Source organism: Astyanax mexicanus, chromosome 4 (assembly GCF_023375975.1).
Source record: "Astyanax mexicanus isolate ESR-SI-001 chromosome 4, AstMex3_surface, whole genome shotgun sequence".
Classification (NCBI taxonomy): Eukaryota; Metazoa; Chordata; class Actinopteri; order Characiformes; family Acestrorhamphidae; genus Astyanax; species Astyanax mexicanus.
The window spans coordinates 8,944,697-8,958,168 of NC_064411.1; the positions used below are offsets into that span (position 1 = coordinate 8,944,697).

A 13,472-nucleotide genomic window follows, 5' to 3' on the forward strand; every position below is an offset into this window, starting at 1 on the left:
CACTCTAACCCTGCTTTCACCCCCCTTCACTCTAACCCTGCTTTCACGACCCTATACTCTTAAACCTGCTTTCACCCCCTTCACTCTAACCCTGCTTTCACCCCCCCTTCACTTTAACCCTGCTTTCACCCCCCCTTTACTCTAACCCTGCCTTCACCCCCCTTCACTCTAACCCTGCTTTCACCCCCCCTTCACTCTAACCCTGCTTTCACCCCCCTTTACTCTAACCCTGCTTTCACCCCCCCCACTTTACTCTAACCCTGCTTTCACCCCCCTTCACTTTAACTCTGCTTTCAACCCCCCTTTACTCTTAACCCTGCTTTCACCCCCCCTTTACTCTAACCCTGCTTTCACCCCCTTTACTCTAACCCTGCTTTCACCCCCCACTTCACTCTAACTCTGCTTTCTCACCCCCCCAACTCTAATTCTGCTTTTACCCCCCTTTACTCTAACTCTGCTTTCACCGCCCCCTTCACCCTAACTCTGCTTTCTCACCCCCTTCACTCTAACTATGCTCTCCCCCCTTCATTCTAACCCTGCTTTCACCCCCCACTTCACCCTAACTCTGCTTTCTCACCCCCCAACTCTAATTCTGCTTTCTCACCCCCCCAACTCTAACTCTGCTTTCACCGCCCCTTCACTCTAACTCTGCTTTCACCGCCCCTTCACTCTAACTCTGCTTTCACCCTCCCTTCACTCTAACTCTGCTTTTTCACTGCCCCCTTCACTCTAACTCTGCTTTCACCCTCCCTTCACTCTAACTCTGCTTTCTCCCCCCCCCCCCCCCCCCCCTTTACTCTAACTCTGATTCCGATCCCCCCTACTTTCACTTTTTAAATCCTATCTGGACGACGGGATTAGTATTTTAGGGGGTTCTGGGTAATTTTCTTTTTTTATGGGGGTTTTTATCCTCTGTGATTTTACTCCCGTTCAGAACGATCATGTACATGTTTCTCAGACGTCCTCTGAGAAAATTACAGGCTGAATTATCTACTGTTTTTCTATGGAGGAGCTTTTAAATTGCAGTCTGGATGCAGGAGTTTTATCACTGAGTAGAAGTGTGAAATATATTTTTTCCACAGGAAAAATCTTGATATCCTATATTTCTGCTTTCATATCTCCATATGTGTAAATTTAGGTTAATTAGATTAGATTAAAAGACTAATAGATAAGCTGGTGTAAAACCATGTCAGTCAGTTCTCAAACAATTGCTGTAGTGGTTTATGTATATTGCTTGTTTTCCTTTTCACTGTGCAGTATTGCTTACTCAACAACTACAGAAAAATGGCATTGGAGGCTGAGCAGGTATATATTTTGTCATTTTAATAATGCATCCTGTTACCGAAGGAGTTGTTCATCCAGAAATTATATTGTTTAAACTGTTTAAACTTTACTTAAATGTCAATTCACCAAGACATGTTTAGAGTTTCCTTAGTATGGAACTGGAACTGCAAATCTGTCAATGCTAACAATGCAACTCAAGTCATCTAAAGAGTCCAGCTGTTTCTATAAGAATTATTCACCAAAACATGTCATCATGTTCCCACAGCATGCTGACCTTAATTATTGTCTCACAGATTTCTCAGTGTGATTTTAGGACTCAAGTATTTTTGTTTAACGTTTGACCTCTATAAGACACTTGAGACAGCAGCAGAGCCAGTAGATCTTGGATCAGATGTATCCTGTGTATGACAGTCATCATAGTTGCTCCTGAGTTGGTTGTCTAAGATGCTGGTCACATTTAGCTACACAAGTCTTATTATTTTAACATTTCACAGTAAATCATACTGTAGTGAACTAATTGAGAAGTTTTGGTGATGTGTGTTTTTTATTGCAGAAACTTTACTCTTTAGGTTAGTTTTTGTGAGTAATGCTAGCTTCAGAGCTCTAGTAACATGCAGCTAAATCTGTTCTTCAAAATATGTCTTGCCTGATTAAATACATCTGGGTTATACTATAGAGATTTTTAGAGTGAATAATTCCTTTAGTATTTCTGAAGTTAAATAGTAGACTTTGAAGAGATTAAACAGGTGAAAGGGAGAGTCAAGGGGAGTATTGCTGTCCTGTTGGTTTGATTAGATGTTTTAGCTTTTGTTCAATATTTTTCTTTACTTATAGTTTCACTCAAGTTCTCAGGAGTCCATTAATTCTGCATACTCAGATGCTGACTACAAGCCATAATCCAGTAGTACTGATGACAGTGAGGTTTGCAGTAGTTATGAAAATTTGGATAATGACCAACAGTTCAATAGAACAAACACAAGTCCAGACAAGTGCAAAAAACAAACGAGGAAAACAAGAACCAATGGTGATGACGACAAAAACAAGTCTATTAGAACAAACAGAAGAACAGACAAGTCCAGAAAACAGAGTCCAAAAAAACCCACAGCTTCGAATATAACTGTGAAGGTTTGCAAAAAAAATCAAAATGGTAAACGAAAGTGGGACAAAAACCATTACTGCCTTACCTCTACTGTGGAAAGTCAAACAAAAAGTTAAGCAGGCATTTGGAACATGCCCATATGGATGTCAGAGAGGTGGCTTATGCATTCAGCTTCCCCTTAGGATCGAAGAAAAGAAAGGATCTATTAGAGGGGCTGCGGAATAAAGGTGACTATAAACATAACTTAGAAGTCCTTAAGAGTGGCCATGGGGAAATAGTGACGTGGAAACAACCTTCTTTTGAAGCTTCTGTCGATAATTACCTTCCTTGCCAGTACTGCTACGCCATGTTTGTGAAAAGTGATCTTTGGAAACATCAGGGAACTTGCAGAGCTAAAAAAAAGAGCAACAGTAGAGTTCAAAAAGCATCTTCAAGCCTGCTACCCATTTCGGAGACCTCGGAGAATGTCATTCATGGAATGCAAAAAGATGCTGTGTCCTTTACTGTACGGAATGATGCGTTGATCTGTAAATATGGTAATGTGCTGCTAAATCGTGGGAAAAATAATGCAACTGGTTACATTTCTCAGAAAATGAGAGAACTGGGTCGACTCGTTGTGGCAGCAAAGGAAATTGATAAGAGTATTAAATATCTTGAAGATCTGTGCCATGTATCCAAGTTTCAGGTGCTGCTGAAGGCAGTTAAAAGGATCTCTCAGTTTAGCCCAAGCAAGAATGCATACAGAAAGGCATCAACTGCTGTCAAAATTGGCTTCTCATTAAAAGGAGTGACTGATGTGCTTATTGGCCAGACTCTGGAAAATTATGATGACTTGGCTGAAAGGAATGCAAAGAAGTTCAAAGAACTTTTAGAACAGAAGTGGAAAGACAGTGTTTCTTTTAATGCACACAAAACAATGGAAGAGAACAGGTGGAACAAAGATGACGGTATCCCATTGACTAAAGATGTCATGATCCTCCAAGAGCACCTTAGAAAGGTTGAAGACGAAGCAAAACGGGAGTTGCTAGATGGCATCAACATGTCTGCTTATAAGGACCTGACTGAGAGCCTTCTGTCACAGGTCATTGTGTTCAATAGACGAAGGGAAGGTGAGGCCTCCCGCTTGACCTTAGACATGTACATGAACGCAAACAGGACCCCAGTAAATGGGGATATATTTCAAACACTAACACCGCTTGAGCAAGAACTGAGCAAGACCCTTACCAGAATAGAAATCAGAGGAAAGAGAGGTAGAAAAGTGCCAATTCTCCTACCAGATAGAACAAAAGCATCAATTGATTTCCTGATAGAAAAAAGAAAAGAAGCTGGTGTACCTGATCAGAACCCCTTTGTCTTCGCAAGACCTTCTGCAATGTCAAACTTTCGTGGCTGTGACTGTCTGAGGAGATTTTCAGAAGAGAGCAAGGCAGAAAACCCAGGACTCCTTAGATCAACCAAACTAAGAAAGCAGGTTGCTACACTTTGTCAGCTGCTGAATCTTGACCAGCAAGAGTTGGAGCAAGGTGCGAGATTCATGGGACATGACATTAGGGTGCACTGTGATTTTTACAGACAGATAAAACACTTCAGCTGTCAAGGATCAGCAAACTTCTCTTTGCAATGGAGAAAGGCACGGAGACCATCAAAGGCCAGAATCTCAACACTCTTGACTTTTCACTTCCTGGTATGTTTCTGAATACATTTAAAATATTTGTCTAATATTCTAAACCCTTTTGAATAGGTTCTTTAAATGCCAGTTACTTTGTAAAAGACGTGTTTTTATTAATGTCCTATACATTATTATACACATTTAATACAAGTGTTTAGACTGTTAATTATCATTTTAGGTGTTTAGGTTTTTGGTATTTCATTATACTCTACAAATATTTAATACTTATGAATCGGAAATTATCCATAACACCTGTGTCTTTCTGTAAATCCTTATAGTCCTTTTTATGAGATACTTAATGTAATGGTAATGAAAAATTGCAGGTAGCAGTATGGCACAAACTGACAGCCCACAGACAGACAGACCAGTAGTGAGGATGGAACCTCGTGGTGAGTTTTTAGCATGTCAGCGGTAAAACACTAGTTGGTGTTTCACCACTGAACACAACGTAACATGGTGTGCAGAATTTGTAATCATCCTGTACCATAGTTCATGATGTAATAATAAATTGATGGCTATTTACAAACTTTGTTAAATGTTTTATCTGCACATTGATGTTGTAATGTCTCCATATACAGCAGAATTGCCATAAGCTATTCCAGACAAACAGTTTATTATTGTTTTTATTTTACAGAGGATGATGAAGGTGTATCTGGCTTCACTGCCACAATCAAGAAGAAAATGCGAATGGAGCCTCATGGTGAGTTTATCTTGTCTATTAGGGGTGGGAATCTCTAGGCACCTTACGTTTTAGATTTGATTACAATTCATTGCGACTATAAAACTATCAATTCATCTACATGCATTTTTTTTTCTACTAAAAAAAAATGTATGTATGTATGGATGATATGTGTGTATGATAATGTTTTTTGTTTATCACAGATGCTGATGATGGTGGCACCTTCAACATAGTCTGACTTCAGACAGACAGACAGACAGACAGACAGACAGATAGATAGATACTTTATTGGTCCCCGAGGGGACATTTTGGAACTTTCAAGGGTAAGACCCTAAATGGTACCCTGACTGTGGTGCAGTGTATGCTATAAAGTGTGTACATATACAATATGAACCCAAAAAATATTAACACATGAGAATATTGTATTTATTATAAAATACATGAGAGAGAGAGCCAGAATGGTCAGCCTTTATCACGCTAAAATGATGGCTTATGTTTGTAGCACAGTCAGTTCTACAGACAATAGATCAGAAAAGCTGTTCTCCTGAGAACAGTTGTTTTCTGGCTACAGCTTAAAATCCAGAGTGATGGAGTTAATGAGATTTAGTGCTATTTCTCACTCTGTGGACAAAAGACATCAACCATTTGATGTCCCAAAGATGTTGTGTGTGGTGTGTAATGTAAAAAAAAAAGTTATTTTCTTCTTCTTTCCCTCCATCATCTATGAATCAGTACCTTTTAATGTGGGTTTTAAAATGTATTTGAAAAGTTGGTGTACTAAAAATGATATATATATAAAATTTTGTTTATTTTTATATATATATATTTTTTTATAGAGGGTGATGGTGTCTCTAGCTCTGGTGCCATGACCAGCATGCAGAAGAGGAAGGCAGGGCTGATGGCACAGCACAGTGAGTTTCAGCTTGCTCAATATAAAGTATTTCAGTCCATTTAAGAGAAGCACTGATGGTCCAGATGTTTTACCTGTTAATCTCAGTCTGTAAAGAAATTGTTAGCAATATGACACATGATTCTGGTTGCTTGAATGGAAAACATGAGGTCTCATGGCTCTTCATAAGAAGACTGGTGAACTAAAGAGGTTTAGGTGCACTTTCCCTGCATGTCAACTCTGGCTGCTTGAAACACTTTGTTATACAGGGATCATACGGGAGCTTGAAATCCTGGAAAATGCTTGAATTTTAACATTCAGGGGGATGGTAGATAGGCCTGGGTGGCATTTTTACTTTCCGGACCTGGGTTACCCACCTCTACATTTTCAGTAAAAAAAAAAAAAAAAATAGGCCTAGTGGTGTTTCAATTGTGTAAATCTGACACAAATAAATCCATAATTCCTGCTATTTTTCTCAGTTGTATAGTTGCTGTGAAGTGTGGACTAGTTTTGAGATATATTGATTATCGCTGAATCGCAGTTTTGAGATCATCATTATCATTAACTTACGACAGCTGAAAGGTGCTGGAAAAACTTAAAAATGGGCCTTGAAATGTGCTTGATTTTTACCTTGTTAAAGGTGTATGAACCCTGGTTATAGATTAGTCAATTTATTACTGGTGTGGTAGTGTGAGGACAAGTGGTCAGGAGGTTACCGGAGAGAGGTGAGGCAGAGACGCAAAAACAGTCCGGAACCAGGTAAGAATCCCTTTTGAAGTGTTTATTGTGACGAATTAAGCACCCGAACCCAAAAACAAAAATGAAAACAAAACGAAATTTACAATATATATACAAACTATTTACACGCTACACTGGTAGGAGCTAAAGGTGGATTGGCAGCTACCACCACAAATGCTAACACTCAGCACAATAAACTCCCGTCAGCATACCAGCCACGCTCAACCAGCCCCCCAATAGTGTACCCGCCTGCCTTTAAATACCTTTAGCCCATCCCCGGCTAAACCAACAAGTAATTAACTTGAGGGCAGGTGGGTAAGACAACTATACATGATTGTATATGTACAATATTAACATATTTACAAACAGAATGACATGCATGTAAACATTTGGACGTCCAGGTAAGTATTGATGATAATTTTACAATGTTAATGTATTATATTCTCTGTTCTCTTTTTCACAGGTACCCCCAGGCTCCCCTGCCCCAGGACACCCCTTGGTCTCTACCCAGACCTTAAGGACCCGGGTGGCTCGCGCGCCGCCATTTCCACAGGATCCAGGTAAGTACTGTGTTTGTGTAAAAATGTCTTTGCAGGTAAAATGTCTCTGGAGTTGGTGGTGATGTATTCAGGGCCCTGACATCATCACAACTGGATTGTTATTTTGCCCTGTAACACTGTTATCCAGATGTTATTTAGGTATTGGACCTGTTGTAGAAAAGAAAAAGAAAGGTGGGTCAACACCCACCTCTCGTCCGGGGTACAACTCCCCTGCGTGTTCGTTTGATAGAGAGAGTCAGACAGGTGCAGTGGAGTTGAAAGCAAACCAAGTATTTATTACAAAGTACTGGATCCAGGAGAACATACAAAACCAATTATTAGCTGTCTCAGTATAAGTTCTGACCCCCCTCTAATCTGACTCCATGTTTATACCCCCAAATGACGCGAAACCTGCTGATGAGGCGTTGCTAAAATCATCTCATGTTAGTATGCGTAATTTCACGTGTTAGTGCTCAAGTTTCACAGGTCTGACCGGACCACTAGTGTTTGGCCTTGACTGTATCCAGCCGGACAGTGTGATATTGTTTCAGTAATCAGACAGTGCCGCCCTGTTCGTTTCAAAGTCTCCTTTGTATCAATTCAGTTCGTACAGAGTGCACTAGCTGATGATTGATGGCCGTTAGTCAGAAACATGCAGTGAACGAAATGCTTCAAGCATAAGCTACACACGTCACACAATGGATTCCATATATTATATGTTAATGTGTCAGTGGCGCGTGGTTAGTCCGCCATATAATAGGTCCTATGTGTTAGTAAACGCCTTATGTATCATGTGGGTTAATTTGTCATAATAAGGCCTGTGTTAGTCACATGCCTGATCAAACAATGTTTTACTATATATGTAAAGAATATATTGTGATTATTGGTTAATCTTCTATATAAATGCGTGTAAAATACACTGAGTAATAAAAATGATCAAATATAATGTGAGTATTGGTTAATGCATATAAAATACAAGGTTTCACACAGTGATTATGTAATTATAGATACTAAGTTGAGTAATCATAATTGAAAGATATTTGTCAATACACTCAAGGTAAAATAAACAGTTACTCTTCAATTCCCGCTTTTGACGTATCAACCAGATACGTCAACACATCGTAATTCCTCCAAATATGTATTTACATATGTTCAACACTTGATAAACATGTGAGTGAACATTTTACTAAGAAGTGTGTGGTGGAAATACCTGTGACGATTAATAAAGACAAATATTAAGTTCTGAGTCGTGTCAGATGAGTAACAAGTTTTTATTAATGCAAATTATTGAGAGTACAATCAGTCATGAAATCATCACGCTCTGAAAGTGCTCTGAGAGTAACAGTCTCTCAGAGCCATTATTTATCCCCGCTCCGCTGTATCCGGAACCGTAAACCATGTATGGACATAAGGTTTCCCGCTTGCAACGGCATCCTTCAGAATCTCCCTTCTATCCCAAGACGGAAACTCCCTTCTGTTCCCAGGCAGACTTTTTTAGGGTTGTTTCCCGTCAGAAATGTCAGCATAACCTCTTCACGTTCACATCCTGGTGTTTACCCAAAATGGTTATCAGACAAGGTTTCTCTGCTAGCTAGCACGTACACAATTGTCGGAATGACCTACAAGGTAACTCTGCAAAACGAGCTAATATGAAGTGAATTACCACTGTGAATATTGAGTGTGATTAAACACATCTAATAAAATAAACATGCATACAAATGATCACATCTAGTGAAATGAACATGCATAAAATGATTACATTTGTCATAACAAGGTGGTTATAATAGTAATAACATTGTGATAATGAAATTTCCCACGTCAAGTGGGAGCGAAAACCTGTCCGGCAGCCTACCAACCAATTTTTGACAGGAAAAATTCTCCCACAGCCCCTCTGCCCCAGGCGGCCAATAATTCAAACCCTATCAAAGGAGGAAGTGACATCATTGCCCTAAAGTCATCCCCAAGACTGGTTGGTTTACAGCAGTTCCTCTTGCTCTTCCTCACACTCCAGTATAGGTAAAATACATGGTGGTTTACAGTCTTTATTATCATTATACCCATTAGAGTAATGGTTATTATTACCTGGAGCCATATTGGAATAACTGGAGGGAGTGCTGGTTCGTTATGGTGTCCGTACTTTGCCCTGTTCCACCCCCTTTTACCGTACCAAGCCATTATTACACAATAAATGTGTTTTCCCTCTAAGGTTCCCACTATTTAGTAAACTTGTTATTTATAGCCCTATATGTGTAAGTGTTAAGGTTACAGAGTGTATATATATATATATATATATATATATATATATATATATATATATATAATTTTTTTTTTTACAATTCTGTTTTTTTCAAGAGTCCAAGGCAACCTGTAAAGAAAAACAATGTCCAGGACAACCTGTAGAGAAAAAATAATGTGTTCCCCCCCCTAATTTAGCAAATCACAGTCTATAACTTTATATGTGTAAATGTTAAAGTTACAATGCGTGTTCTTTTCTTCTTTCTTCTTGCTTCAGGGTTCTGAAGGTAGACTACCTCAGCCCCACGTACGAAGAGCTTTATTCTGGCTCTTGGTGTCTGCAATATCAGTGAATGAAAAGTATGAGTTGGTGTGTGATAAGACTATGTGTGTTCTTTAATGAGATGTGTTTAAGAGTCTCTGTATGTAGTGTACTTTGACGCAATCGAAACGTTGCTGAATGAGTTACTCCCTCACTTCCTCTCCTCGGTCACAGCCAGGCTGTGTGCTGCTGCTGCTGCTGCGCTCTGAGAAACTCTTTTCTCTGCTGTGGCCAGGCCAGGCCCGTGCTGCGGGGTTCTGCTGCCCCTCCTTCCTGCTGCGGGCCTGCTGCTGCTGCTGCAGGGTCAGACTTTTCAGCTGCTGCTGTCTCGTCCCCTCCTGCTTTCAGTTAGCGATCTCTGGGCTGGGCGGCTGCACACTGACTCCAGTTGCACCATGTCGAACCCTCGCCTTTCAGTTGATCTGCGTACGTTGTTCTCTCAGTCACCTGGAAAGGCTCAATCCAGCCAGGCTCGTTCCCCTTTCGTGCGTAATGGCGGAGGAACCCTCACTCTGTGTCTGGACTGGTCCACCTTTGCACCACGTTCTCCTTCTCCCCCTGTATAGGGGGTGCGCCGTACCGTAGTGCAATTTCCTAGCGATGTGATTGGCTAATTGTCTACGTTCGTGACGCTGTTTGTGTTTACGTATAAGTCAGTGGGAGGGACAGAGTTTGAGGGCGCTGATTGGTTGTTTGTCTGTCAAACCTCTAATCCACGTGTGTTTTGTGGTTTCCTGACAGCTGCTGTCTGTTGCCGTTTCACCGGGCGAACTGAATCCCTTTGAAGACACGTTTTCCAGGGACGATAGTATGTTCAGAGACTATTTATTGTGGTGCTTTATTCCTCTTATATTTCATCTATTTCATCCAAGTTAACTATATTAATAGTTTGTTTTGTTGAGTGTGTGTGTGTGGTTTTCTTTTTGGATTTGTTTCATATTGTGTTTCTATTAACACACAACTCTGGCTGAATGCTGTTACAACGCCAATTCCCCGAGATTGAGTAAATATCTCAATCATCATTGTTCCCTGTATATATCTACTCTTTACATCTTGCTTTCAGCTTATATTTTTAAAGTCTATTTATATTGTTTATTTTAACTTTGTGATGTTTGTCTTATATATTTTGTTGTTTTTTTATGATCAAAGCTGTATGTACTGCGTATGACAAATAAACTTTAAACTTAAACTTATGGCTTATGACTGTGTGTGTGTCTACTTTGTGACATAGCTATAAATTTTATTCTTATATTGATTTTCATAATACATAGGAAATCAGTTATTTATTTCCAACCCATTTTGAATTTGATTTGACAAGTTTAGAATTATTATTGGAAGGCCTAAAATGTTTTTTTTTAAATATGTACATTTATGAAAAATGACCAACAATTGTTCAAACAAACACATTTTATCAAGGATGACAGTGTTTCAATAACAAATTTAGTATTAGAATTAATAAGAATATAAAGTCATTAAAATGAACACTACCAACAATTTTTAAATGAAGAGGTACATAGTTACAAAGCTTTTTTTTACATAAAACTAACATAACATAAATAAACTGTTAGCACAAACAGTGCTAAAGTGTAGACAATTTTAAGGGCCATCATTGAATGATTAAGAACAAAGTGCCATAAAATTAAAACTACAGTATAAACAGTGCAACCATGATGTAACTGAATTTTCCCTAACCGCATCAAGTTATCAATTAAGTGCATGAAATGGGGAACGCAGTACACAATACAGCACAAATAAAATGAACAAGCATTAGCATTAGAATGATTAAGAAATTAAAGTCATTAAAATAAACACTATCAACAACTTTTACATTAAGATGCACATATTTACAAACACAGCTTTTTTCCCTCCAGAACATATTAAATATAAGGCTACCAAGACACAAGAGTGCTAAAGCTTAGACAATTTAAGGGCTATCATTGAATGATTAAGAACAAAGTGGCATAAAATTAAAACTATGTACAATGTAGATGCGGTGTAGGTGCGTTCATGCTGTAATTGTGATTTAAGTGCAGAAAACAGGAAACACAGTACAAAGACAGCACTAATCTAGGTAACAAATTTAGCATTAAAACAATTAAGAATATAAAGTCTTAAAAATGAACACCATCAACAACTTTTATATTAAGATGCACATATTTACAAATAAACCTTTTTTCCCACTAACCTAGAACTTTTAAATTAAAACTATTTACAAAGTCCAACCATGCTGTATTTACAGAATTATTACAGGTCAATTGTCCAACATGTCAACAACAGAGGTGAAATGTTCATAGCTATCGTACACCCTGTTGTTCAGACCTCTTGACGGGGACATCATTTTTACAGGGCAGAAGCTCTTTTTTTTGTATTTTTTATGTCCCTGGGTAGGCTGATCACAGATTGTGCAGACAGGGAGATTTTGCACTCGTGAAAGTCTGGCTCCTACTTCTGAAGGCTGTTCCTTCAGCTTGCGCTTGTATTGTGTAGCTCTCGCCCACAGTGAAGAACTGCACGTACTGTGCGATGTGCTACTGGTCTGCGTGGCAGGTTTTAAGGGCACAGTCGAAGGGACTGATGTGGTTGGACCAGCAATTCCAGAAGCTGAAGTAGACTCAGGCACAGGTCTGGTGATGGTACAGGTGGCAGGTGTTTTCCTTACCAGCAGTGGCTGTGGTGCAGGTGGTGGCAGTGTTGGATGAGGACGGGAGAGAGTCATAATGTCTGTTCTTTCCTTTAACATCTTTGTCCCTGCCATGCTAGGTGTGGGCACATATTCCATCATTGGGTAGTCTGGTGGTGGGAGGACTGCCGGCTGGAGCGGTGCTGGAGGAAGGTCTGCAGACGAGATGGAGGTGGTCTTTGTAATGGTGGAAGGCTGTTTTGTGGAGTGCAGGTTAAGGATTCTCTCTTGGCAACGGATGAAGTCTCGTACGGTCTTGATGTTGATTTTTGGCAAAGGAATTCCTGCCCTGCACAGGACTGGATCCTCTGCCAATATCCGGTGCTGAATTTGCTCGTACGCCTTTAAGATGGTACTCTTCTCAGGGCTGGTGCGAGAACCTTGAGGTAATTGCAACCACAACAGTTTCACCAGGGTGTACATCAGCCTGTTGTTCTGAGCACTGATGTCCTGTTGTGCCGGTGCATAGCGCTTGGCCATCTTCATCCTCTGTACCACAGCAGCCTCAACAAGATCGTCCCTTTTGGTGCGACAGTAGAGGGTATTGCCCCAGTGTGTTCTGTACATCTGGTTGAACTGCTGTGGCTGTTTGTCATGCTCCTCCACTGCATTCCAGGCTTCGAGAACCCTGTTTCTCTGGTCAGTGGTAAGCGACAGCTTGTCTTCAATTAGGCTAATCTCAACCAGCACAGAGAAGAATGATTCTAGTTCTTTAAAACCAGGGAGAGGGTTTGAACTGCAGGCATCCTCCTGTAAAAAAAAAAACAAAAACAAAACAAATGAATACACAGTCTCTTTTTTGCAGCAACCACTGCACATTAAATTCTGGCAGACACACAGGTACTTACAAAGGCTGGAGGGTGAACAGTGGAGGTTTCGTCACTGGTAAGAGTGATGTGGGGCAGATCGGCATCCAGGACACCCTTGTCCACTTCTACGTCACTCTGGTATGCCTCATCAGCTTCATCTGGATCAAGCTGCCCAGGCTGAACCACCTCCTCCTCTGGACTGGGTCCATCGTCGGCAATGTCCTGAAGAGAGAAAGGCTCCCCACTGCTCTGACTGAACAAATACTCCAACCCGAGCAGCTCAGCAGAATGGACATCAGCAGAAGCCCGGAAATTCTCCTCCACAGGCTCTCCAAACAGCTGCTGACAACGGGCGTTGAGGCGATCGATCAGAGGTGCAGAGTACATTCTGTCCTTTGCCACCAAACACAGCATCGGAGGTCCTGTCCGAATTCCAGCGCGCGATACCGCTTATCAGGTAAACCTGATAGGGGCGTGCAGCACAGTGGGGACCTGAACATTGCAATAAAACATATTAGAATATTTACAC

The 13,472-nt window shown here is 40.4% G+C and overlaps 4 protein-coding genes across 4 annotated transcripts in view; 2 read left to right on the top strand and 2 right to left on the bottom strand.

The window, feature by feature from the left end:
* LOC111196357 (zinc finger protein 271-like) overlaps nucleotides 1-13,472 on the top strand; it is a 460,288-nt gene that overhangs the window by 145,078 nt on the left and 301,738 nt on the right. The window lies entirely within an intron of this gene.
* The window catches only part of LOC125801235 (zinc finger protein 239-like), a 213,748-nt gene that overhangs the window by 132,195 nt on the left and 68,081 nt on the right, over nucleotides 1-13,472 (bottom strand). The window lies entirely within an intron of this gene.
* Nucleotides 2,849-4,430, top strand: LOC125801213 (uncharacterized). The gene is made up of 2 exons (XM_049477579.1): nucleotides 2,849-4,067; nucleotides 4,376-4,430. The coding sequence occupies exons 1-2, from the start codon at nucleotides 2,862-2,864 to the stop codon at nucleotides 4,421-4,423; spliced, it is 1,254 nt and encodes a 417-aa protein (XP_049333536.1). The 5' UTR covers nucleotides 2,849-2,861; the 3' UTR covers nucleotides 4,424-4,430.
* LOC125801165 (uncharacterized) lies at nucleotides 10,974-13,449 on the bottom strand. Its single transcript, XM_049477403.1, has 2 exons — nucleotides 12,983-13,449; nucleotides 10,974-12,884 (listed from the first exon to the last, which is right to left on the bottom strand). Exons 1-2 carry the CDS (start codon nucleotides 13,355-13,357, stop codon nucleotides 11,706-11,708), a joined length of 1,554 nt encoding a protein of 517 aa, XP_049333360.1. The 5' UTR covers nucleotides 13,358-13,449; the 3' UTR covers nucleotides 10,974-11,705.